The 25703-nt window shown below is 49.3% G+C and overlaps 1 protein-coding gene across 1 annotated transcript; it reads left to right on the forward strand.

Annotated features, from left to right (window-relative positions):
* Window positions 1-1399: 1399 nt before the first annotated feature.
* On the forward strand, window positions 1400-5628 carry LOC117836235 (protein neprosin). The gene is made up of 7 exons (XM_034715623.2): window positions 1400-2755; window positions 3270-3356; window positions 3437-3694; window positions 3797-3961; window positions 4108-4161; window positions 4280-4426; window positions 4967-5628. Exons 1-7 carry the CDS (start codon window positions 2612-2614, stop codon window positions 5342-5344), a joined length of 1233 nt encoding a protein of 410 aa, XP_034571514.1. The 5' UTR covers window positions 1400-2611; the 3' UTR covers window positions 5345-5628.
* The last annotated feature ends 20075 nt before the right edge of the window (window positions 5629-25703 follow it).

Genomic DNA, 25703 nt, shown 5'->3' on the forward strand with positions numbered 1-25703 from the left:
AAAAGGCGACGGCTTTCTCGTCAGGATGGATTCCATCTGTTTGCTGCGGCGGTCTGTGCGCTTCAGCAAATATATCGTGCCAAAACAATATCCTAGCTACAGCTAAGTAATCATTAGTTTCAGGAAAAAAAAGTTGCTAATCATAGTTTCAGGGTAAGTTGGAACGCACAACAAGTTAACAACAAGTCACCGCCGTGAAAAGGCTTTTCACTGCTACCAGTGGTGCCGTTGGCTCTGCTGACCAGAAACATCCACAGGTTTGTCCCAGTCCCAGCTAGCTCCTCCTAATGCAGGGGCAGCAGCACGGTTTTCTTTTTCTGAGAGGAGAGGAGGACCGCACGTATAAATCTGGCACAGGCATGCCTGTGCCCAACAGGATCGTGGTATTTTTACCCGTTACCAAGGCCGTAAGATCCAGTCAATCCCGGCCGTACGCGGACCCGATCATGGCAATTGACCATGCAACCAGGCAACCAGACAAACCAACCTCGTGGCAGGCAGGGGTCAGCAGTCAACAGTATAATTACCGTCCCCAGGTTTTTACCAGAGCTTGCTGCTTAATCTATCCGGTTTAAGTACCGATGCCGTACCAGACTGAAGACATCCGAGCAATGTCTGGAGCGAGCACAGTTAAATACGGGTCCATCGGTGCGCTTAAGGACAGAATTTTTCTGAGCTCGTACGGGCGCTCGCCGGTTAGTGGATGCTATGCTAGCATCGAGTGTACTGGCGGTACGAGATGGCCACTAATCTACCGGGTAAATTTTGGGGCTGCCAGCCGCTGCCAAAAATGCCCCTTCGTCTTTTTTGTTTGCGTGCGGTAAAATCATCATGAGTCAACAGAAAACCCAGCGGTAAATCACTAGTAATCACGGCCCGTGACGCGGCTGCTTTCTGTAAAGCGCCGCCACGGGCTAATCACTTTGTTAAGCTAAGCAAGCAAAGCCCTTTGCTCGCTTGCATGCGTGCGCCCGGGAAAGGGAGGGAGGGATCGCCCGGATCCGATGCCGCGGGCGCACCGCGCACACGCTCTCGCCTCGGCCAGCACCAGCACGCTGCGCCGCGCTCACGCGGGTGCGGTCGGTCACGCCGCGCGCACGCGTGGCCCCACGCCTTTTGAGGGCCCCGCCGAGCAGTGGGTGGGTGCGGGTTCTCTTTCTCGCTGGGCGAGCGCGAGGGCTCCAGCCCACGTGCCGCGCAGGGGTGGTCGGGTCGGGTCGTCGGGTGGGCGAGGTGAGCCTGCCCTGAGCGGAAGCCGACGGGTTGCGTCGCCGGGCCCCGAGGTGGTGCCGCATGGGGCAAAGCTGGCGGGTGGGCCCGAGTGGGACCCACGAGGAACCCGGATAAAGAAAATTGCTACCAACCGCAGTACCGCACACACGCCGCCCGGACAAACACCAGAGAGCGAGAAGAGGAAAACTAGGAGGAGCACAGACGGTTTTCAGCGCACGCCAAGAGCATGAACGGCTGTCAGCGGCTGACCTTAAACTGGTCTGTACTACTCGCCTGCAACCGGAAGAGACTGATTTTAGGATGCCTCTGTTCTCACACAAAAGGTCGCAAGACCTCGTAATCATCATTTTGGATAGATGAATATGAACATAAATTCAACCGACCGATTTGAAAAGTAATAGAAAATATGAGACATTTTTAAAATAAAAAATTACATTGTTACTACTTGTTAGAGCCACCGTTTGAATGTTCATCTTTGGTGGAGTGATGAGCACACGGAGGTTTACTTTTAAAGCACTCGTGAATTTTGATCCATGACTAATTGAAAAACATAATATTGCTATTGAAATGACAGGGCATGCATAATTTCATAATCCAAATATTTTTATACCTCCAACCAAATTATAACAAATCTAATTAGCATTAAAAATATATTATGGTCGATCATTTATTTTAGAGTACCGCTATTTTTATTTACACTGACGTATTCATCGTACTTTATGCAAACACTGCATAAACACTAATCAGCGTCGAGAAAATTATCTTACAATAGAAAATATTTTATGAAGAGTATACTACAACTACAAATATTGAGCCCTTTTCCGCTAAATCCCAGCGCTGGCCGTTGGAAAACTTTCATTACCAGCATTGATCAGATCCCAGGAACAAAAAAAGAAACCTTCGATGCCATCACAGTGCCCACAAACCAGTGGGATCGGTCCCCGGTTTTGACGTTGCACGCCGGGTGTCCCTAATAATTTCCGAATCATATAGGGGTATTTTGGTCCATCAGCAGAAACTCGGAAATGGGAAAAGTAGCAGCGAGAGTGCTCGTCAGTCTTCACTGTCCACTTGTTTGCAAGCGCTAGTAGTGCGGCTCCGCTCCCAACCGAGACGACGAGCCGCCCAAGACGAGGAGCCATTTACTCCCACTCCCAATCCCACCACGCACCCGCATTGTTTCAAAAATTCTCGAATCGGCCCTTGGTGGCAGCCCCCTGGCCGCCGGCGACTGCGGCGAGGGGCTCTTCTGGTGAAGGGGGCCGCTTTGCTTCGCTGCAAGCTCGCCGTAGGGAGGGGGAGGAGGAGGGTGTGACGAGGAGGAGGGCAAGGCAGGCGGGGCAGCGGTGGAGGTGCGAAGACTGAAGAGGCGCCGCCCATGGACACCGCGCGGGGGGTCGCGTGCCTTCTCGTGGCGGTGATCTGTTTGTCGTGCGCCGCCGCCGCCGCTGCGAGGACGCCGGCGGCGAGGATGCATCGCCACCTCAAGCGGCTCAATAAGCCGGCCGTGAAGAGTATCGAGGTGCGTCAAGTTGTTGATTTGTTTCCTTTGGTTTCCCCTTCTGCGGAGGTGTGTCAAGCCGGCCGTTTTGCTGCTGCTCTCGGTAGATTTGAACTACTTGCTTGGTAAAAAATATTTTTCTTCCTTCAGGAGATTTTCCATAGATAAATTAGTGCTTTTTTAGCTCCATTTGGGAACACCTGAGCAAAGCTCAAGCGAGGGGATGGTTGCATTCTTGGCTAGTCGTTGAGGCTGTACTCTGATTCGATAAAAGATGGCTTTTGGGACTTCTTTTGTGGTTGTTCCGGAGGGAATTCGCTTTCGAGCTAATCTCTCTCTTTTCTGCATGCTTTGTGATTGTTCTTGTGTGATTTGTGAAGTTGTTCTTTCTAGCTTGACTTGGCCATTCTTCTTCTTTCGCAGAGACTGTCAAAGTAATCCTTTTGCTATAGTGCTCTGTTCCAGTTCTTATCCCAACTCCCAGCTCCCAAGTACTACATCTAATTCAGTTGTTTGCGAATTGCAAATTGAGCAGAGCCCAGATGGGGACATCATAGACTGCGTGCACATCTCCCACCAGCCAGCGTTTGATCACCCGTACCTCAAGAATCACACTGTACAGGTAAGTTACCTTGCTTCTCTTGGTAACCAAAACCAGGATCTTGTTGGATTGTTGCAGCTAACGCATTTTATGCTTTGCAGATGAGGCCGAACTACCATCCGGAGGGCCTGTACGACGAATCCAAGACCAATGTGGCCTCCACCAGCAATGGCGAGAGGCCTATGGTACAGCTCTGGCATCAGAATGGGAGGTGCCCGGTAGGCACCGTCCCCATTAGGCGAACGAAGAAGGACGACCTGCTCAGGGCAAGCTCAATGCGGCGGTATGGCAGGAAGAGGCACACAACAGCAAACCCAATGTCGGTCAATCCCACCATGCTGAACGAGGGTGGCCATCAGGTACCTGCTCATATCACCCATGTTATGAGGACTTGATGTGGAAGGAGGTATATAGGTGAGCTGATGTACTGTGATGCTCATAACTCTCGTTGAAAATTGCAGCATGCGATAGCGTATGTTCAAGGTGACAAGTACTATGGCGCCAAGGCGACCATCAATGTGTGGGAACCCAAGATCGAGCAGCCTAATGAGTTCAGCTTGTCCCAGCTCTGGATCTTGGGGGGATCATTCGGGGAGGATCTTAACAGCATTGAGGCTGGATGGCAGGTAGAGAAAGACCCACAGCCCATGAGCTTCACATTCATAATCAGTGTCGAGTAAATGCAGCACCGTTTTAGCGGTTGGGAGCCCTGCTGCAGTGCACTGTGCTTTATCACGAGCTCTGAAACACTTGTGTTGCTTTGCTACATCAGGTTAGCCCGGACCTCTATGGGGACAACAACACAAGGCTGTTCACCTACTGGACCGTAAGTTTTGAACATTTCTAAAGGAACATTCTTGAAATATGCAGTTATGCGCTGGCGCTTGCCTTGTTTCCTTTATTGTTTGACACACCTGATTGTTTTGCTATCTAATATTCTGCAGAGTGATGCATACCAAGCAACAGGGTGCTACAACATATTGTGCTCAGGGTTCGTTCAGATTAACAGCGAGATTGCCATGGGCGCCAGCATCTTCCCAACCTCAAGCTACTCTGGCTCCCAATATGATATCAGTATACTGATCTGGAAGGTGAGCAAGTAATTAAACTAGTAACTTACCACATGCCATGCCTAGTACGTTGAGAATTATCAGAGACATGCAGAGAATCTTTAGCCCACTTGCTGTTATGCTCGTACTCGCGCTCCTCCTTGACTGGTGAACCCGTACCTGGGGCTTTGAAAATTGGTTTCCTCCTCACCCTGTGGTTATCATACTCCTTTCCGCAACAACCTTTCTTTCTTATCGCTAATGATTACTCAACTTTTGATTTTTCAAAAGAAACAACCATTGCTACTTTTCACCTCAACGAGCTAGTGGTATTCTAAGTGCTGAGATAGAAAGTGTAGTATTGTTCATTTCCATTGAGCATGGGTAATGAGTGCATGATTTGCATGCTAGAAGAACATGAATGCATCCACATAGTGTATGCCCAACGGTTACTATTCCCTGATACTGAAATCTAGCTATGTCGATGTGAATGATGTTTTTGTATGTTGATACATTACTTTTCCAATGTGTGCCCCTGCTATATTAATCTCTTCTATATATGTGCATTTTACATCTGTGCAGGACCCAAAGGAGGGCAACTGGTGGATGCAGTTCGGCAAGGACTACGTGCTGGGCTACTGGCCGTCGTTCCTCTTCTCGTACCTGGCGGACAGCGCGTCGATGATTGAATGGGGCGGGGAGGTGGTGAACTCACAGCCCGACGGTGTGCACACCTCGACGCAGATGGGCAGCGGGCACTTCCCGGAGGAAGGGTTCAGCAAGTCGAGCTACTTCAAGAACATCCAGGTGGTGGACAGCACCAACAACCTGAAAGCCCCAAAGGGGCTGGGCACCTTCACCGAGCAGTCCAACTGCTACGACGTGCAGAACGGCAACAATGGCGACTGGGGCACCTACTTCTACTACGGCGGCCCTGGGAGGAGCTCCAACTGCCAGTAGCAACTCTGAAAGTGTAGCCGCGATTCAGAGTGTAATACACCGTCGCAAGCATCAGTTTTCTCGTAGCCCTAGATCAATAGTGTGTCATGTGAATGGGGTTCTTTTGTTGCTGGTGTGTAGTAGTTTCTCTCTCTGCTGAGTTTCTTCTCTTCTCTTTCTTTTTTTTTTCTTGTTAGTGCCAAGATGGCTTCTGAAGAGAAGCATGGCATGTGGTGGTGATGTGTTGCCCTTATGGTGGCCTACCTCCTTTTCCTATATGGTAGATTCACTTGTCCTTGTGGTTATGGGCTGTGCTCCTTTTTTCCACCCTTGTCACCTTTTTTTCACCTTTGATGAATGTCAGTGTGGCGCACCGAAAGGTGGAATGGGCAGAATTCAGATTTAGGTCAGCAGCTTTGTGTGCCATCTGATGCTGGTACAAGGAAAAAGCATGAACTGTTCAGCAAATTGCAGCTGTTTTGCCACAGCAATTAGATGTCTGGTTTGCTTAACAACCCTAACCTCGTGTGCATGGTCTGGTGGGGTTTGGAGAAAGTAACGGGTATTGCATATGGTTGATAAGCCAGGGTGCCGGGGATGGTCGAATTGACAGATACTCCCTTCGTTCTCTTTTATTAGGATTATTTTTAAATCTGAAAAATTCTCTTTTGATAGTCTTATTTCAGTGTAAGTGTCCATCCATTTAATATATATCTCGGGATTGACGTGTGATCCTTCATTCCTCCACAGGAGATTGGCTATATGGATATTGAAGTTTGAGTGAGATTGGCTACGTAGGTATCAAGAAGTTTGAGCCTCATTGAATCACTTATTTACAAGGAATAACTAATGGTATGGTTATTTGCAAGGAATAACTAATGGTATGATTAAATAAATGATAAGCAAGATTATCTTTCCTCGTCCATTGTGCCAGGACTATCAAATAGAATGGAAGGAGTAGTTTGACCATTCAGGTGGTTATGGTCACGCGAAACGTGCACACGCTGGTCGCTGGAAAAGGTTTTGTGGCATTGTGGGAACGGGACAGGTTCCACGTCATTCATCCTGTTCTTGACCCGGTGCGTCGACGAACCTGTGGATCAGCGGTTAACTGCCAATGGCTCCAGAATGTGGACTCTACACTTGGGAGATCACGGCACGTACTGCACATTTTGATCCACGGATTTGAAGGCTTGTAATTTCACAGCTTTGCTCGTGCACTGTAGCACTCGCTGACCGCATCAATCATCATCGTCTGCGGGAGACTGTGTTGCGCAGTCAAGGTTAGGAAAGAAGCAGCCGGGGAGAGGTGAGGCGTGAGGCGTCGCTGTCGACTGCAGCTTGCCAGAAATCTTTTGAGATGGTGCAGTCGCAGAGTGGAGGCCGGCGAGCCCATGCCCGATGCCCGGCAGGCAGCAGTACACCCATCGATCCTGGTTTGGTTTGGCCTCAAGCCAATAATGACGATAATTCAATAGGTATCCATGACATATCTTTTTCTATCTGCCAGTACTGTTCAAGCAAATGTAGATGCCTCGTGCATCATCTATCACTAAAAAACCCGCCTCAATTTATTCCTAAAATAAAATCAGGGGAATGAGAACCTGCTAACTATAAAACCTGATGAGTAGATAGATTCTACCATAAGGAATCTGATCGAGCGACCGTTGTCTTTCAAAATTCTCTTGAATTGTTATCCATTTGAAACCCTAAAATGGATAGGAGGACTTCAGATGCATTTGTGGCAAATAGGAAAAGCCAACAAAAAAAAAAACCTAACTCCATGGTTAAATCGAAGTGGAAGTGTGGAACATGTTTGATTTTTCGCGATTAAGATGAAGGTAAGAATTTGACTTGCTTTTGAAGGCATCGGAGTGAAAGTGCTTCTGAAGATTAAAAAAACCCACCCAAGCCATACTTCTCATATGCGTGGACTTGCCGTTGGAGGAGTTGGTCAGGTTTTATGATGATGGTTCACTCATATTTAAATGGTTTGTCCTCCTACGAGACAAGTTCGGTTGAACAGCAGTGCGTGCCGCATGCGCCGTCACTGAGGGGTGTGCCGCATTGGCACGTCCAGACTGCCGAAACCTTACCCTTTCACGTGTGCGGCGTTGAGTAACCTCGTCCGTGTGGCACTAATCGAACCCGCAAAAAGGCGCCTCCCCTTCGGGCCAGTTCCGCATCGGAATAACTACCAGAGAAGGCTGGCTACTTGGGCCCAATCTGCGGGTGACTCTCTCTCAACTTGACCGCACCCGCACCAGAGAGTTCGATGGAAAGTTGGAAACCATTTTTTATATCAGTAAATATGACCGTGCGTTGCAATAAGTCACGTGAATGATAAGTTTGTCATAGACGAAATGAAGGAAGGAATTTGCATGCCAAAACACATGTCATATATGTTTATAAACCCTCTGTTGGCGTTAGAAATCGGTCAACCGAATCCCAGCGACCGACACACGACCCGGGAGAATCTGCTTAGCTCCTGTTCGGGTGAATGCCCTGGTGCGGTTCGCGCGGCGTGCCAGCCAATCTGATCTGTTGATTGGCAAGGAAGAATACGTGTCAGGTTCAGAGATCACGATCGGCTAAATTTCCGATCTCGAAAGAGCTCATCAGCGAATCGGCCGATTTGCTTTAACAAAGGAATCGGCTATGAAACAGCCGATCACTGTAGCCTTGTAAATAGAAAATCACTGGAGTAATCGGTACAAAGCTTATGATAACAACACTAGGAATAGATCTAATCGGCAATAGATGAATTTAACAACAGAGAGTAAAGAGAGCCGACACTACTGATTCCTAGCTAGATAACTGGTGATAAGGACTAGAAAAACAGGTAAAACCTATGAATCTAGCAAATATCGATAACTAGTGAATAAATCTAAACGAAACAACAGCGATGCGCCCGAAGTTAAAGCTTAGATATTATTCGATAAACGGAACTTACAGAATCGGCCGGAGATCAAGACGATGCAACCCTGCCAACCCGCACGAACTCGTGAAAAAGAGGAAAGTAATGGCGAAGTCGCCTGCTGGAAAGTAAGTACGAGGAAAAAGTAATTTGTTGTATTGATTGGTTGATGATTACAGATTTACAAAGGTAGCTATTTATACCCCCACACAGATATCTTCTTAACCGACTGGAATTCTATCCCTAATTCAAACAGAAAACGAATATCTACAAGCACGATTCGTGCTAGTTTGGTTACTCTACACCTCGTGGGCTGATTTCCACCTCATCCTTCTATTCCTTTCTAAGCCCATACAGGCCCAATCAACCCATCCTCCTAATCGGCCGATTCTTCATCGGCAAAAGGCTACCGATTGGGACTCTGGTATATTTGACCCGAAACGAAACGGAAGTCACCAGCCGATCTCACACTGTAGCACCACTTGGCCGATTCCCAACTGTGCTCCTCCGATTCCCTCTCTTTTTGGCGCCGATTCTACTGGTGACAAAATCTGGCGTCAACATATGCCCCCCAGTTTCGGAGTAAAACATATTCTTTTACTTCGAAAATTTTTTATAACCTCCCCTCCGAAACGGCCGTAGTGAAAATATCCTTCCGTTTCGCGGTCTTCCAGCTGATCATTGCAATTTTTTCGAAACGGGCGCCCACGACAGCCACTACTCCCGAAAAACTCGAAGCGCCGGCGTGGTGAAAATTCCATTTTTACCCCCTTCAGGCATCCTTTAAATAGCGCTTTACCCGCACCTCATCTTCAAGCTCACGTCCTTTTTCCAGCGCGCGCGCCTTCTTCCTCCTTCAGCATCTTTCCCTTGCCGCCGAAACTTCCTAGCTTTTTCCTCTTTTCCTCCAATGGCGGCTCCTTCCGGCAGCTCTCCTGCGCGCGATGTCCCAGAAGTAGTACCTCCAGCAGTGGTGGCGACAGTCGTTGCTCCTTCCTCAGAAGAAAGAACTTCGTCGGAGATCCCAATGGCGATCCCCATCGCGGCCCCATCGTCCGCATCTGCACCGGCGACGACGCCGATCACCCGGAACTTCATCCCAGAGGTAAATACCGAATCCTTCTTCTATCGGCAACATATTTACCTTAGATCTGTTTCTTACTTTTCTACATTCCCCTTTCCTTTCTTAGGCAGTTAGGCATCGAATTACCATTCACCTTACGGGAACTCCCGGCCTTGTTTGTCTCAGACCTATGGGAAGCCCAGATCCAATAGATTTCATAAATTTGGAAACCCACAGGATACCCTTCAAATTGTCTGATATGGACTTAGAGCAGTGGCTGGGTACTTTTAGGTCTTGGCCGAATGAAACCCCAGGTTGGAGGGAGTGGTACCAACGGATGGCCGCATCAAAGAGCGTCTCATGGGAAGAGCTCAAAATCGGCCAGTGCATCAACCTATCCTTATCCCAGATGGAGAAAAATGAACCGTTAGTGATGGCGGCTTCTTATTTTTGGTCTGACGCACTTAATGCCTTCTTATTTGGACACGGTCCGATGACTCCAACACTGGCCGATGTGGTCCTGTTGACCGGCCTCAACATATCCTCCCCGGACACACCCTTCCCCCTTTTAGCCACAACATCACATCGGCTGGATACAAGGGGAATCGGCGGGTGGAAGGGTTTCATCAGAAGTAATAAGAGGACCGGGACTATTGAGAATAGGGAGCACACAGCTTTCCTGATGATGTGGCTAGAAAAGCACTTCTTTTGCGGAAGAGCCGCCGGCCCAACAACCAATACCCAGGCCTTAGCTGAAGCACTGTCCAGAGGGAACCATGTCCCCCTCGGGAAACATCTACTAGGGGCCGTGTACCATATGCTTCATCAAATCGGCACAAGACTATCCAAGGGAGAGCCGATCAGCAATCAAGGCGGGCCCTGGTGGTTCGTCAATCTGTGGCTGAACCTTTATATGAGCAGAATCACCCAGCAACCGGTGAACCGCATGATGTTCCCCAATATTGAATCGGCGGAGGACCCTACCGAACGTCGCCGATGCATGTCCTTTGGCGAAGCGGCGTCAGCTTTTCCAGGTTGCGCGTACTCTGCCACAAAGGTAGCCGAATACTTTCGATGCTTCTACAACGGCTTCAGTGAAGATGCAACCATTTGGTTTCCGTATCAGCGAGACGATCCAGTCTTCGAACTCCCCACTTGCTTCGATTCGGCTTCCGGCCGATTTGATGAAGAGCTCTATGATGAGTTGATCAAGCCAGGGCTCCTACCAGCCAATTTCTTCTCGGGAAAGGATGCCCCTACGTACGAATTCTACAACCCCTCCGCTGCAGCACGTCAATTCGGCATGGGTCAGCTGCCGATTCAAGTGTACTTTGCTGGCCGGATCAAGTTTAGGGATGAGCTCACATCTGGTCTGGATTACAGTCGGTTATGAGACCGAATCCCGGACTCCAGTACAATTGACCTGAACGACTGGCTAGTAGCTCCTTTTGCTGTTCAGCCGTTCAAACTCTGGTGGGCCGATTGGAAGCAATTTCTTTTCTGCAACTCGGCATCGGCATACTGCAACCTTCTGGACCCAGCCAACGTCGACCCGAACGCCGAGGTATTTCACTTAGCCGATTTTTATTCCTTTCAACATGACTAAGTACTAATGATTTTATTATCTTTTCAGGTCGAGAATCGAACTCCTCCAACACACAGCCGAAGCGGTCGGATAATAGAGCATCATCATCCATATACCACTTACCCTCTCATCGGCTATGATGCTCCGTCCGTAGACGTGATCGCTGGCCGATCAAAGCAAGTCCATAAGAGGACTACCAAGAAAACCAGTCGTCGAGTCCGAGCTCGTGTAGAATCGGCAGATCCCCCTGTGCTCGTATCGGCAGAGACCCTGGCCGCATCACCTCCTCAGGTCATCCAAGATGCCGATACCCAAGCCGTTGCGCAAGCTGGAGCAGCCGCCGCGTCGTTGTTGTTGGAAGCCATACAGGTAAACCCGAGTTTTACTGCCTCCGATTGTTATTCTAATATTAACCCTTCTTAACCTTAGACTGTACAGAGCACCCCTATGGAAATACAACAATCGGTAGCAACTCGACCAGCCGTTGACGCGCCCCCGCTCCCATCCGTTGAGGTATAGTACTTGTTTTACTGATTTCCTTTGGGCATTTGCATAATGTACTTATTCAATCCTCTGACACAGGCCGTCGGCCTACCAAGCGCTCCTCGACCACCGATCTCTTCCCAGGGAGCCGGTCCAAGCACTGCGCCGATTATTGTGGAATCTTCTTCATCCGATGAACCCATGGCGCAAGCTCCTGAGCAAGGCGTGACGGCTTCGCAAGTGCAGCATGAGGAGATTCGCTTCAAAATGGTGAGTTTTGTTTCGGCTTCTATTCAGCCAATTTGCTTTCACTCCTTGCCGATTTGACCTTTCTCTTTATTTTCTCCAGGAACAAGACACCCCCGACAATAGCCTCTTTTCCTTTGCGGTCGCCCTTTCTGACGACGAAGAGGTTGCTTCCCGCCAAGTCGCCTTGAGCTCCGTTCCTGATGACGTCCGAGCCAAACTTTCCAGCATCCGATCCCTCCTTCAAGGGGACATCGGCCGACTAGTAGAAGACGCTTCACCGATTCGGCAACTCTTCAATGACGTCAGCGGACGAGTACCAGAGGAGGCGGAAGAGGCCTTGGCGCCGGCGGCCTTCATCGAGTCCATGAGGATCCCAGTCTTCAGGGCCCTTCATCATATGGCCGATCGCGCCAAGCTGGCCAAGACTCGTGAAGAGGAAGACGCTTTTAAGCGTCAGGCTCAAGAGGCGCATCGGCGTATCCATGTCCTAGAAGATTCCCGCCCGGCGATCATCGGTGAGATAGACCGCCTCAAGCGTCGAAGGGCGGAGCTTGCCAAGGAGATGGAGCAAGTGACTAAGGCAATCAGTGCTGAAGAGAAAAAACTCCAAGAGCTACCCTCTGTCATTGCCGATTTGACACGGGAGAGGCAGCGCTTTGCTCACGAGGCCCTAAAGCTCCATCGCAGTACATCAGAAGTCCCTGGATCGGCAGATGAAGACCAACGGGTTCTTGACTCTGCCGATCAGATCCGACGTCGGGCTATCACGGCTATCGATACCCTTCTGGGTAATCTATAAAGCACTGACCGTTTTGTACGAACATTTACTATCTTCTTTGACCGTCTCTCACGACGCCCTTTCTATTTACTGCCTTTCTTAATACCGATGGGACGTGGCCTTACCAAATTTCCACGCATCTTTTCCCTATAAACACCGGCCTAGGCACCTCCTCCCGATAGTACCAGTTCGGCTTTCGGTTTTACTCTCTTATTCTTCTCGTCGGCGCGACTTTCCATCATGTCTTCGTCGACTTCTTCATCCTCTGTCAACCAGGTGAAGACTTGGCTTTGACTCCCCCTTCTCTTTTTAGATTTCAGGAAGAAGATGCCCCTTCTTAACCTTTCTTTGTTTCAGCCCCAACGTCTTAGCCCTGAGCTCATACGCGCCATTGAGATCATACACTCTGAAGACCCATTGTCGTCAGAGGACATGGAACTGGTCAGGACTCATCGTGATGAACTTCGAGACCACGTTACCGCGGAGGCTCGTGTGGTCCTGGAGTTTGTGGAGAGCAATGGTGGCCGGCGCTCTCCTACCGATAGGAGCCATCCGCTTCCTCCGCGAGTCGTCCTTGAAGATGCGGCGGCGGGAACTTCGCGTCCGCCCATGGATCGGAGCCACCTTCTTCCACGTCAAATTGAAGCGGAGGTTCCAATGAAAGAAATAGAAGAAGAATACCTCCGTCTTATGATAGAATTGGGTCGGACTGAGAGAGAACGCAAAAAACAAGCTGGTGAGGCTTCGGAGATGGACGAGGAGTACATCCGTCGTATGATAGAATTAGGCCGGGCTGAGAGGGAGCGCAAGAAGAAAAATAATTAGTTATTGTATTTTTTGTTCTAAGGGCGACTTATGTTCTGTCGGCCGTGTAATCCATCGCCCGTACCGAATGAATACATCGGCCGATTCGGACGACTATATGTTTGGACCGTTTTGTATCGGCTGTGTGCGATTGTATTACGGTCAATCCTTTATGCTCCGACCCATATACTGGGGTGGTATCTTTTTAAGTACCTTCTGTTCAGAGCTCTGGTAAATTCTTCTCCTTCTATTGTTTCCAAAATGTAAGCATTCCCTGGAGCACATCTGCCGATTTTATACGGCCCTTCCCATGTAGGGGACCACTTTCCGAATTTAGGATCTTTCGACCCAATCAGCAATACTAACTTCCATACCAAGTCCCCAGGGGAGAATTGTTTGACTTTGACCTTCTTATCGTACCACCTGGCTACTTTCTTTTTGTTTTCTTCAATGCTTATCAGAGCTCTCAATCGTTGGCCAGCCAAATCATCAAGTTCCCTTTTCATAAGTGACGAGTAGTCATCGGCCGTTAACTGGTCCTGGAGCGAAATGCGCCTCGATCCCACCCTTGATTCCTATGGTAACACTGCATCGTGACCGTACACCAACTGATAAGGAGATAGCTTGGTGGTCCCATGACAAGCCATCCTGTACGCCCATAAGGCTTCAGTCAAACATAGATGCCACTTCTTTGGCTGTTCTTCGATTTTCCTTTTGATTAACTTGATTATCCCTTTGTTGGAGGATTCGGCCTGACCATTGGCTTGGGCGTAATACGGAGAAGAATTCAACAATTTGATCCCCATATCGGTTGTAAATTCCTCGAATTCCCCCGATGTGAACATTGTTCCTTGATCGGTCGTTATAGTCTGAGGAATGCCGAATCGGTAGACGATGTGATCCCTTACGAAGTCGGTCATGATAGCCGATGTCACGGTTCTTAACGGAATTGCCTCCACCCATTTAGTAAAGTAATCGGTAGCTACCAGAATAAACTTATGCCCTTTACTTGATGGAGGGTAAATTTGGCCGATAAGGTCTATTCCCCATCCCCTGAATGGCCATGGCTTGATGATAGGATTCATTGCCGATGCAGGTGCACGTTGGACATTTCCGAACTTTTGACAATCCTGACACCCCTTATAATATTTGAAACAGTCTTCGAGGATCGTTGGCCAGTAGTACCCATTATTCCTGATCATCCATTTCATCTTGTGGGCCGATTGGTGTGCCCCACATACCCCTTCATGGATTTCTCCCATTAGAGTCTTGGCCTCCTCTGTCTCAAGGCATTTGAGAAGAACTCCGTCGATCGTTCGGTAGAACAGGTCGTCTTCGAGCAGTACGTATTTAGTAGCATGAAAACGTACTCGTCGTTCCACCTTTTTAGACGGATCCTTCAGGTAGTCGGCAATTTCTTTACGCCAGTCGTCGGCCGTGAGTTCTAGAGCCATGGCGCCTAGAATTGGCCGATATCCAGATGCGTGCTGGGCGAGTTTGTTGGCATCCTCGTTGCGGTCCCTTGGGATGTGCTCGATTACTGCCGATCTAAATTCTTTTAAAAGTTATAGGCAATCTTCGTAATAAATTCTCAATACGTCATCTTTGCACTCAGACCTTCCGGTCAGTTGATCTACAATAAGCATGGAGTCTCCAAAAATTTCAACAGAATCGGCCCTGACTTCCCTTAGTAGTTGTAGGCCCTTTAATACAGCTCGATACTCCGTTTGATTGTTAGTAGCGGCGGTTTCTATCGGTAGAGAAAAATCATATCTTGCCCCCCGAGGCGATATGAGAACGATGCCGATTCCTGATCCGACCCCACATGATGATCCATCAAAATATAACGTCCAGGGTGCCGGCTCTACGAGGGCAATCTCCGGTCCGCAGTGCTGGGCGACGAAATCGGCCATGACTTGACCCTTGATGGCTTTTGCCGATTCATACCGAAGGTCAAACTCTGATAAAGCCAAGATCCATTTGCCGATTCGACCTTTCAATATCGGCAGTGATAGCATGTATTTTACTACGTCGTCTTTGCATGCGACTACACATTCTGCCGACAGTAGATAGTGCCTGAGTTTGGTGCATGAGAAGTAAAGACATAGGCACAAACGCTCCACCGGAGGATATCTTGTTTCAGCATCCAGAAGTCTTCTACTGACATAATAAATTACCCGCTCCTTGCCTTCAAACTCCTGGACTAGAGCCGATCCAATAGCTTTTTCATCGGTAGATAAGTATAGTTTAAACGGCTTACCAGTTTGAGGGGGAACCAACACTGGTGGTGAGACCAAGTATTGCTTGATATCTTCCAATGCTTTGCGCTGCTCTTCTCCCCATATAAATTCCTGGTCCGGCTTTAGCTTCAGAAGTGGCGTGAACGCCTGAATCCGTCCAGATAGATTAGATATAAATCTTCTGATGAAATTCACTTTGCCGATTAGGGACTGTAGTTCGGTTTTGTTCTGTGGGGCCACAACTTTGTTGATGGCCGCTATGGTCTTCCGATTGATCTCTATGCCTCGTTCGTGTACCATGAATCCTAAGAACTATCCGGCGGATACGCCGAAAGCACATTTGTTGGGATTCATCTTAAGACCGTGTTTTTTGGTACACTCTAGCACTTTTCGTAAATCGGCCAGATGTTCTTCGTGACCTTTAGACTTGACCACGACATCATCGATGTAGATTTCTACCAGAAGGCCAATGAGTTTGTGAAATATGTAATTCATAGCTCTCTGATATGTAGCGCCAGCGTTCTTCAAGCCGAAAGTCATCACCACCCACTCGAACAAACCAAGGTGGCCTGGACATCTGAAGGCCGTTTTGGGTATATCCTCTTCGGCCATAAGTATTTGATTGTATCCGGCGTTTGCGTCCATGAAGCTAATGATTTTATGCCCCGCGGCAGCGTCGATCAGTACATCGGCCGTTGGCATGGGGTAACCATCCATCGGTGTAGCCTGATTAAGATTCCTGAAATCAACGCAAACGCGTAGCTTCCCATTTTTCTTGTATACTGGTACGATGTTAGAAATCCACTCGGCATAACGACATTGCCGAATAAATTTTGCTTCGATTAGCCGAGTTATTTCAGCTTTTATGTCTGGTAGAATTTTAGGATTGCAGCGCCGTGCGGGTTGTTGGTACGGCCGATACCCTGGTTTTATGGGTAGCCGATGTTCAACGATGGATCGGTCTAAACCAGGCATCTCGTGATACTCCCAAGCAAAACAATCCTTAAATTCCTTTAATAGATTTGTCAATTTACACTTGTATTCTGGATCTAAATTCGCACTAATAAAAGTCGGCCTTGGTTTGGTACCATCACCTAAATCTATCATCTCCAATGAATCGGCCGACGTGAACCCGTGCCCAAGCTTCCCATCTTCTCGGGCGAACTGATCCATCTATTCTGAATCTTCGGAGCCGACTGCTCGGATCGGCTGTAGGCCAAAATCGGTGACCTTTAGGAAATCGGTCTCCCATACTCTACCTGATATGCACCTGACGGTTTCGCAGCTCCACTGCTGTGTGTCGGCTGTCGCAATGCTGTACGCGGAATCGGCGTTGACCACTTCGATGTTATCGCCGACCCATTGCACGAGGCATTGATGCATTGTTGACGGGATGCAGCAGTTTGCGTGTATCCAGTCTCAGCCAAGTAGCATGTTGTAGGACCCTTTGCCATTAATAATAAAGAAGGTGGTAGGAAGGGTCTTACTGCCGATGGTGAGGTCGACGCAGAGAGCACCGCGAGCGTTTGACACCTTGCCCTCGAAGTCCTTGAGCATCATGTCCGTCTTGGTCAGGTCGTCGTCGCTTTTCCCAAGATTCCGGAGTACGGCGTACGGCATGATGTTGACAGCAGCTCCTCCGTCTACCATCAATCTAGTAAGGGGGCGACCGTCAACATGCCCTTTAAGGAACAATGCCTTCATATGTTGTCGTTCGTCATCTTCGGGCTTCTCGAACGTAGCCATCATTGGCTCCAAAGCCAACTGTGCTGTTTGTTCTTCTATTGCCGATACATCCTGTTGATCGGCGGGAGCCATGAATTCCTTCGGCAATATGAAAACCATGCCGATCTCGGCTGCCGATTCGTCACCCGCCGATTCGTCGTCGTCCCCTTTATCGTTTCTTTTAGGGCGCCACACCTGAGGCCTTCCTTCCTTCTTATCTGCCGTGCTTTGTTGTTCCTCTTCTTGCTGTTCCCATTGGCGGAGACGTTGGATTCTTCGTTTTTGAGACTTGGTCAATCCGTCGGGGCACCACCTGGGGTTTATTGGCCTGCCCCCTGACCTGGCGCGTTCCCTCTCCGGTTCGCGTCCTAACGGGTTTTCATCTGTTACCTGAGTATCGGCCACCTCTTCGAGCCGGTTGTGAACGCTAGCCTTGTTTTCTGACCGGTCATACCGATCAGTCCTGCCCCCCTGCCTATCATGGCGTCTATTTTCCGAGCGGTCATATCGGTCACTTCTGCCCCCCAGCCGATCACGCACGGGAGGGCGCTGGTCATCTTGGTTGCGCCAATTCCTGCTGATCGGTTCTGGCCTTCCGTCCCTGGAGCGAGACCTGTTGAACGGCCGATTGCCACGATAAGGGTCGTTGCATTCTGGGCAAGTATCGGCCGAAGGTAGCCTGAGGTTATTTTCCCAACAATGAATGAAGAACGGGCATCTCCAGTGCCCTTCGTGCCGACGCATTGCTTCTTCTCGGGACCTTGAGCGTTCATGCTGACGTTGGTACTTCTGGAGCAAGAACTGGGAAGTAACACGTGGCCCTTCTGACTCACTATCGTCGTCCTCTATCCGCCGCTTACCCTTGACATCTTCAGGCGTAGCTTGATTTCTGGGATCGACGGCGCCACTCTTTTTGGCCGATTCGGACGTCAGCACTTTTGTCTGGAGTGAATTCTTCCCTGTATCGACCATGTTGGTAGGAAAGGGATGTTGGTCAATCTTCATTGGCTTGGCCGATTTTGCCGGCACCTCAAATTTAAGTCTGCCTTGCTCAATGGCCGACTGTATCTGTTGCCTGAAGATTTTGCACTCGTTGGTATCATGGGATGTGGCATTGTGCCACTTGCAATACTTCATCTTTTTTAATTGTTCGGCAGAAGGTATTGTATGGTATGGCGAGAGTTTGATCTGCCCTTCCTGGAGGAGAAGATCGAATATTTTATCGGCCTTAGTGGTGTCAAAACCGAACACTTCCGGCTCCTTTTTGCCGAATGGGCATGATATCGGCTTCTTCCCCTTGATCCACTCCGCAAGTCCGACTTCGATATCTTCCTCATCTTCTAACTCTTCCAGGAACGCCACTTTCTTCTGGAAGTTCCTCCGCGGATCGAAGGGACGTACCTCCTGTCCAGACAATCGGTGAACAATCTGGCTCAGACTTTCAAACTCCTGCGAAGCGTATTTTTCTTTGATGTGGGGCAGAAGGCCTTGGAAAGCTATATCGGCCAACTGCGCATCGGTTAGAGTCAGAGAGTAGCACTTGTTTCTGATTTCCCGAAACCTCTGTATATATGAGGATATCGGCTCGTCACTTCTTTGCCTAAGGCTGGTCAAATCGGACAGCTTCATCTCATGCACCCCGGCGTAGAAGTATTTGTGGAACTGTCTTTCTAAATCGGCCCATGTGATAATCGAATTTGGCGGCAATGTTGTGAACCACTGAAAGGCCGAACCAGACAGAGATGAAGAGAACAACCGTACCCGTAGAGCATCCTGCGTAGCTGCCTCCCCGCATTGGATGATGAACCTGTTCACGTGTTCTACAGTTGAAGTGTCATCCATCCCCGAAAATTTGGTGAAATCAGGAACTTTATACCGATGGGGGAACGGCAATAGGTCATACGTAGACGGGTATGGTGTCCTGTAGGTATAAGTTTGCACCTTCGGCTTTAGGCCGAATTGCTCTTGCATCACCTCCGCAATACGTGCCGACCAATTTGGCTGTTGCTGGTGAATAGTTGGTTGAGGTATTGGCACGTGCTGGTAAATCGGAGGCTGAACAAACAGATGCTGATTGAAAGGTGGTATATGAGTGAAAGCCAGCTGTGTAGTAAAGGTCGGCTGTTTGAATGAACCACTCGTTTCATCATATAGCATGAGCTCTGCTGTCTTGTTGACATCCGGAGCGACAGGCTGGTATGGTGGTACGGTCGGCCGAATGGCCGCCTGGAAGGATGTCTGGAATGGAGGATTTCCCTGACTGGCCGATTGATTCTGACCAGCCGTGGCTGAAGGTGCCCCCCAGGGTGATGAGCTAACTGGAGGGAACGGTGCAGAGGACAGTTGGATGGAGCCATATCCCATAGGAGTTGATGATGAGGAAGCACCTGAACCCCCGACAGAAAATTGGATCGGCTGTGAAACCGAATTTGAATAATTCTGGTTTGGTGGAATCGGCTGAAAATACGCCGGTCCCCTGTATCCCTGAGGTATCCCACCAGTGAAGGAATTGACAACGGCGTTGTGCACCATATTTGAAAGTACTGGGGACTGATCAACGAAGGCGTGATAAATGGACTGTTGGATCATATCGGACATTTTGTCCGAATCCTCAGAAATCGTGATCTGGCGGGGAATCCTCATATCGGACTTCTTGATAGTCTCCCCGCTTCTGGAGCGGCTGAAGGACTGTAGGCAAGCTTTTCGGAACTGTGCCATGTACTTGTCCAGTTCTTCCTTCTGGTCGTCCTTCAGATCTGCTTCCGTCACCTCGATGACGTTTTCTTCGGAGACTTCAGCAGCTTTCGACATGATGGCGGTTGTATTGGTCCCACCGAGCGTGCCAAAAGTGTGTTGGCGCTAGAAATCGGTCAACCGAATCCCAGCGACCGACACACGACCCGGGAGAATCTGCTTAGCTCCTGTTCGGGTGAATGCCCTGGTGCGGTTCGCGCGGCGTGCCAGCCAATCTGACCTGTTGATTGGCAAGGAAGAATACGTGTCAGGTTCAGAGATCACGATCGGCTAAATTTCCGATCTCGAAAGAGCTCATCAGCGAATCGGCCGATTTGCTTTAACAAAGGAATCGGCTATGAAACAGCCGATCACTGTAGCCTTGTAAATAGAAAACCACTGGAGTAATCGGTACAAAGCTTATGATAAAAACACTAGGAATAGATCTAATCGGCAATAGATGAATTTAACAACAGAGAGTAAAGAGAGCCGACACTACTGATTCCTAGCTGGATAACTGGTGATAAGGACTAGAAAAACAGGTAAAACCTATGAATCTAGCAAATATCGATAACTAGTGAATAAATACAAACGAAACAACAGCGATGCGCCCGAAGTTAAAGCTTAGATATTATTCGATAAACGGAACTTACAGAATCGGCCGGAGATCAAGACGATGCAACCCTGCCAACCCGCACGAACTCGTGAAAAAGAGGAAAGTAATGGCGAAGTCGCCTGCTGGAAAGTAAGTACGAGGAAAAAGTAATTTGTTGTATTGATTGGTTGATGATTACAGATTTACAAAGGTAGCTATTTATACCCCCACACAGATATCTTCTTAACCGACTGGAATTCTATCCCTAATTCAAACAGAAAACGAATATCTACAAGCACGATTCGTGCTAATTTGGTTACTCTACACCTCGTGGGCTGATTTCCACCTCATCCTTCTATTCCTTTCTAAGCCCATACAGGCCCAATCAACCCATCCTCCTAATCGGCCGATTCTTCATCGGCAAAAGGCTACCGATTGGGACTCTGGTATATTTGACCCGAAACGAAACGGAAGTCACCAGCCGATCTCACACTGTAGCACCACTTGGCCGATTCCCAACTGTGCTCCTCCGATTCCCTCTCTTTTTGGCGCCGATTCTACTGGTGACGAAATCTGGCGTCAACACCCTCTTTATAAATTTAGCGGGTAGGTTCAATATCAAATGATAAACATAAAGGAGAATGGTTCGAGCTTTTGACAAATTCAAATTATTCTAGAAAATACACAATGATTTTTACCTACTTCCTATAATAATGTGCACAAAGTAATATTTTTTTGAGTGGCTTGTGGCTACAACTTGTGCACGCAAATGAATTGCTGCCACGGATTCGGAATATTTAACTTTTTTCATAGTTATTAATGATCTGTTCAAATAACAGTTTTAGAATGGTTCCTATTTTTTTACCACTGGCGAGAGAATGTTACATTACTTTTTTTCATTTTCAACATATGGTCATGTCAGTGTTAAGGATGACGTGAAGATGAATTTGCCCCTGGTTATCTTCTTCTCCCGGCAGCATAGCAAGTACAGCAGCAAAGCTGCTCACATGGATCTCTACCCATTCCTATTCTAACCGGCAGCAGCAGCAAGCTGCTCCCATCGGTCTCTCCCCCTCCCTATACATTGTAACAACCACGAGCAAGCACCGTACCAGAACCATATATATACTCTCTCCTTTCTATCCCATCGATTCAAGCAGCAGTGCCACCACTCCATCTCTTCTCTCGAATCAGCAAGAACCAGGGTGACCTGCTCCCAGATCAAGTCGCAGAGGGTGTGGACGCCGGCATCAACATGGAGAGGCGCGCTAGCTGGTTCAACAGGGTCCGCAGAGCAACACGCAACACATCGTCACGAACTCCGGTGCGCGTGACGCAGCCTGGATGACCTCGCTCTAGACTGTAGACGAAGGATTGATTCCTCTCTAAATATTAGGTAAAGACATATTCCAAGACATGTTCAGTAAAGTTTGGGGATCTTTTTGCAAAATAGTCAAGACGTATTCCAAGGACTGCGGGTTGATTACGAAAAAGTTTAGACTTTTTTGCAAAATAACCACGACGGTTGGAATAAACAACCGCACTTTAATATTAGGTAGAGATTTGATTTGAGCATGAATATTTTCGAACCAAGGTAGTATTTGCAAATGAACATTGTTGTGTTGGCCCCGCGAGGCCGAGGAAGCCGCGCAATGCCCAAACTGAGTGCGGGCGTGTCCAGTCCGCCACCGCCTGGACCTTCTGACTGTCCATCGCCATGCCGTCGGTGAACACCATGTGTCCCCGTGGGTACGCCGAATGCACACTTGGGCACACTTAGACAGCTTGAGGCGGAGTTCGTGTTGACGGAGCATGTCGAGGACGAGACGGACACGTCATAGGTGATCTGCCTAGGTTGCGTTGTATATCATATGTCGTCAAAGAAAACGAGCACAAATTGACGCAAGTACCGGCCGAGGATGTCGTTCATGAGCGCTTGGAAGGTGGTCAGGCGTTTGACAATCCGAACGGCATCGCAAAGAACTTGTAGTGTCCCTGGTGAGTCCAAAAATCTGTCTTCTCCACATCAGCAGTGTGCATGCGCACCTGGTGATACCTGGAGCAGAGGTTCATCTTGGAGAAGTAGCGCGCGCCATGGAGCTCATCCAAAAGCTCCTCCACTACAGGAATGGGGAACTTGTCCTTGATGGTGATGGCGTTGAGGGCATGATAGCTGACGCAGAACCGCCACGAGCCGTCGTGCTTCTTGACGAGGACCGGCAACGAAAATGCTAATGTGCCTAGGCGAATGATGCCCTAGCACATCATCTTGGTGCATTGCTGCTCCAGCTCGTCCTTCTGCAGTTGGGGATAGCGGTACCGTCGTACTGCGAGACAGGCTGGGCACTAGTCTCCAGGTGGATGTGGTGGTCGTGGACACATGCTGGGGGAAGACCGGTGGGCTCGACAAAGAGGTTCGCGAACTTGTGGAGGAGGCGGTCTAGCAGCGCCTCCACCTGCAGCTACCGGCATGATGTAGCCATGTGCCCTTGCTCACCCTGCCAAGTCACACGACTTCCCCCGATGAAGCACATCATGGAGAGTAGCGAGAAGTCCCACAAGATTGGTCGTAACGTACGCAGCCAGTGCATGTCGAGGATGACGTCATTGCCACTGAGGGTGAGGGGGAAGCACTTGATCTGGAATGGCTCCGCCCCCACCACGATGTCTAGGGTGCCACAAACACCCGTGCAGGGTAGCCAGTCACCAATGGCGACGATGACGTTGAGGCCAACCTGCACCGGCTGCATCGCAACGCCCAGGCGAGCCGCGATTTTGTCGCAAATGAAGTTGTGAGATGAGCCCGAGTCCATGAGAGCTAGCAGCTCGTGTTCTCGGATGCGTACACGGAGGCGCACCGTTCCGCCGTCTGCACCCCGGCCACGACATCCAACGAGATGGCGCAGCTCGTCATCCCCTACCACATCGTTGCCCCAGTCGGTGTTGTCTGGCGTCGAGTTGTCATACTCGATGAAGAAGAGGTGGGCACACTTGTGGCCGCGGATAAACTTCTCATTGCAGTTGAAGCAGAGACCTTGCTGGCGACGCCATCTCCCCGGGTGTCAACCGACGAATCTAGCGTGGTGGCACTATCTCCGATGTTGCTTGATGTCCTAGGGCTGTGGGCGTGGTCGATGTTGGCCGTGACGTTGGGAACGTGCGTGAAGTGCCGAAGCAGCTGGTGGTATGGAAGCAATTTGTCTTCTTCTCGTACGCACGGGCTAAGTTGCAAGCATGTTCTAGGTCCCGGGGACCTTGCAGTTCCACGTCCACGTGGATGTCGTCAATGAGGCCAGACTTGAACATCTGCTACTCCTGGCGGTCCGTCAACGGGCTGACGCGACTAAGGAGGGTGAGGAACTTGCTCTGGTACTTCGCCACCGATCCGGTCAGACGCAGGTGCCAGAGTTCTCCTAAGGGATTGCTACATATTGGCGGCCCAAAGCGGTCCAAAAGACCTTGCACCGACATGACGAGTTTGTCGACGCTAGTGGCGAGTTTGTTGTTGCGCTCTTTGGTGTCCTAGCACAGGAACTTGATGGTCTCGCCTTGCTCAACAATGAGCTTCTTCACCTAGTCGAGATCAGCTGGGGAGCCCATGGATGCAGACCCGAAAGCTGATACCAAGTTGTCACGGCCGTGGGTGTAACACCTGGTGTTAATAATAACTTAACTATGTCATCAATGAGTTAGTGGTGAAATTTGGATTAAAGGAAGGTAATTTGACTCAAAGTCAAATTTGAGCCGAATTTGACCAAGTTGCAATTTGGAGTTTGAAAATTTGGTAAATTTGGCAAAAATGTGAAACTAAGACTTGAGTGTGTTTAAAACTCAAAGGAGTGAAGTTTGAAGTCTAACTCAAGTCCTAAACCTCTCAGAAATATAACCGAAGAAGGATTCAATCGAGTTACTATTCGCCGTCTGGAAATACGCGGAGTTGAAAATCATAACGAGTACCCAACTTCGGAACAAGATTATGAAAAATTTTGTATGTAAGAGAGCCAATATTTTTGGATATTAGTGAAACATGAAGTATGGAGGAGTTTATTAAGGTATTGTGGGCTATATAAAATGGAGGATTCAAATTTATAATGGAGCCCAAATATGGCAAGTTGAGCTGATTTCAGCTGAGAAGTCGCGAGAAATGTCGAAGTCTAAAATTCATCGCAATTATCAATGTTTGGAGCAAATTTCAGAGAAAAATTGTGCAAAAGGTATATGGGATCATGTGCAAAATAGAATCTTTATTAGTTTTAGAACAAATATAGATGAAGGGTGGACACCATGGAACAAGTTTGAGCTATTTAAATTGAGCTCAAAGTAGGGCAGAAGTCCCTGTTTGGAACCTGACGAAACTGAATCGTCCAGGTTCAGTTACAGAGTATTTTGGCCGAAATTTGGGTTGAAAAATCTCGATCTTAGAGTGTTGATCTTGCCCTGGGGCCAATCTAGCAAAATTAGTCCTTGGTGTCCTCTACACAATTTCTTAAGAGGGATTTGAGAGATTGGCTCAAGATTATAAAGATTTTTGGCTCTGAAAATTAAAGAAAAGAAAGAAGAAAGAAAGGAGGGGCGAGCTGACACAGAGCCGTGCCGCCGCCGGCACTCTCGCCCGCCGGCCAGCGCGACGGACACGTCCGCGCCACGCTGCCTGCCACGGGCCGAGGTGGATGGCATGCACGCGGTGAAAACTCATACTTCTACTGCTCCCGCGCGTCTCGTTTTACCTCCTCCGCCAGTTTCACCATCGTCACGAGCAGGAGCTCGAGCGAGCAAGCGCCGCCGCCGGCCAACACCCACGCCGCCGTTTCCATTCGCGTCTCCGCCCGCCAGCAGCTCCACTAGCCCCACCACGACGCCAGGGCCTACCCGTTGCTCGTTTCCCTGCCGGCAAGCTTCGAATCGCCGCCGTTACTGTCCGCCCGCCGCCATCACCATCTTCTCGTCTTCTCGATGAGCTCCTCCGTGCCGCCTTTTCTCTTCGATTTCGGGGTCTTTAGAGCGTAGCCAAGACGTATATGGGCCGTAGGTCGCGCCGCCGGCCATTCTTGTGCCGTCGCCGGATCACGCCGGCCGGCTACCAGCCATGGCGCCACCGCCAGTGGAGGGGCCGGCTCAAGCCGCCTCCAGGGGGGCCGCTGCCACCCGTGGGTGCGCCGTGGCCTGGGGATGCCCCCAGCCCGGCCACGCCGCCGGGGAGGCCGCTGC

Source organism: Setaria viridis, chromosome 9, assembly GCF_005286985.2.
Source record: "Setaria viridis chromosome 9, Setaria_viridis_v4.0, whole genome shotgun sequence".
In the NCBI taxonomy this organism is placed as follows: Eukaryota; Viridiplantae; Streptophyta; class Magnoliopsida; order Poales; family Poaceae; genus Setaria; species Setaria viridis.

Excerpts from the sequence above, each read along its gene's own strand:
- LOC117836235 (XM_034715623.2), top strand. The coding sequence starts at position 2,612 with ATGGACACCGCGCGGGGGGTCGCGTGCCTTCTCGTGGCGGTGATCTGT. Across the intron at positions 3,357-3,436 it reads TCAAGAATCACACTGTACAG|ATGAGGCCGAACTACCATCC; the intron begins GTAAGTTACCTT and ends TATGCTTTGCAG. Across the intron at positions 3,695-3,796 it reads TGAACGAGGGTGGCCATCAG|CATGCGATAGCGTATGTTCA; the intron begins GTACCTGCTCAT and ends TGAAAATTGCAG.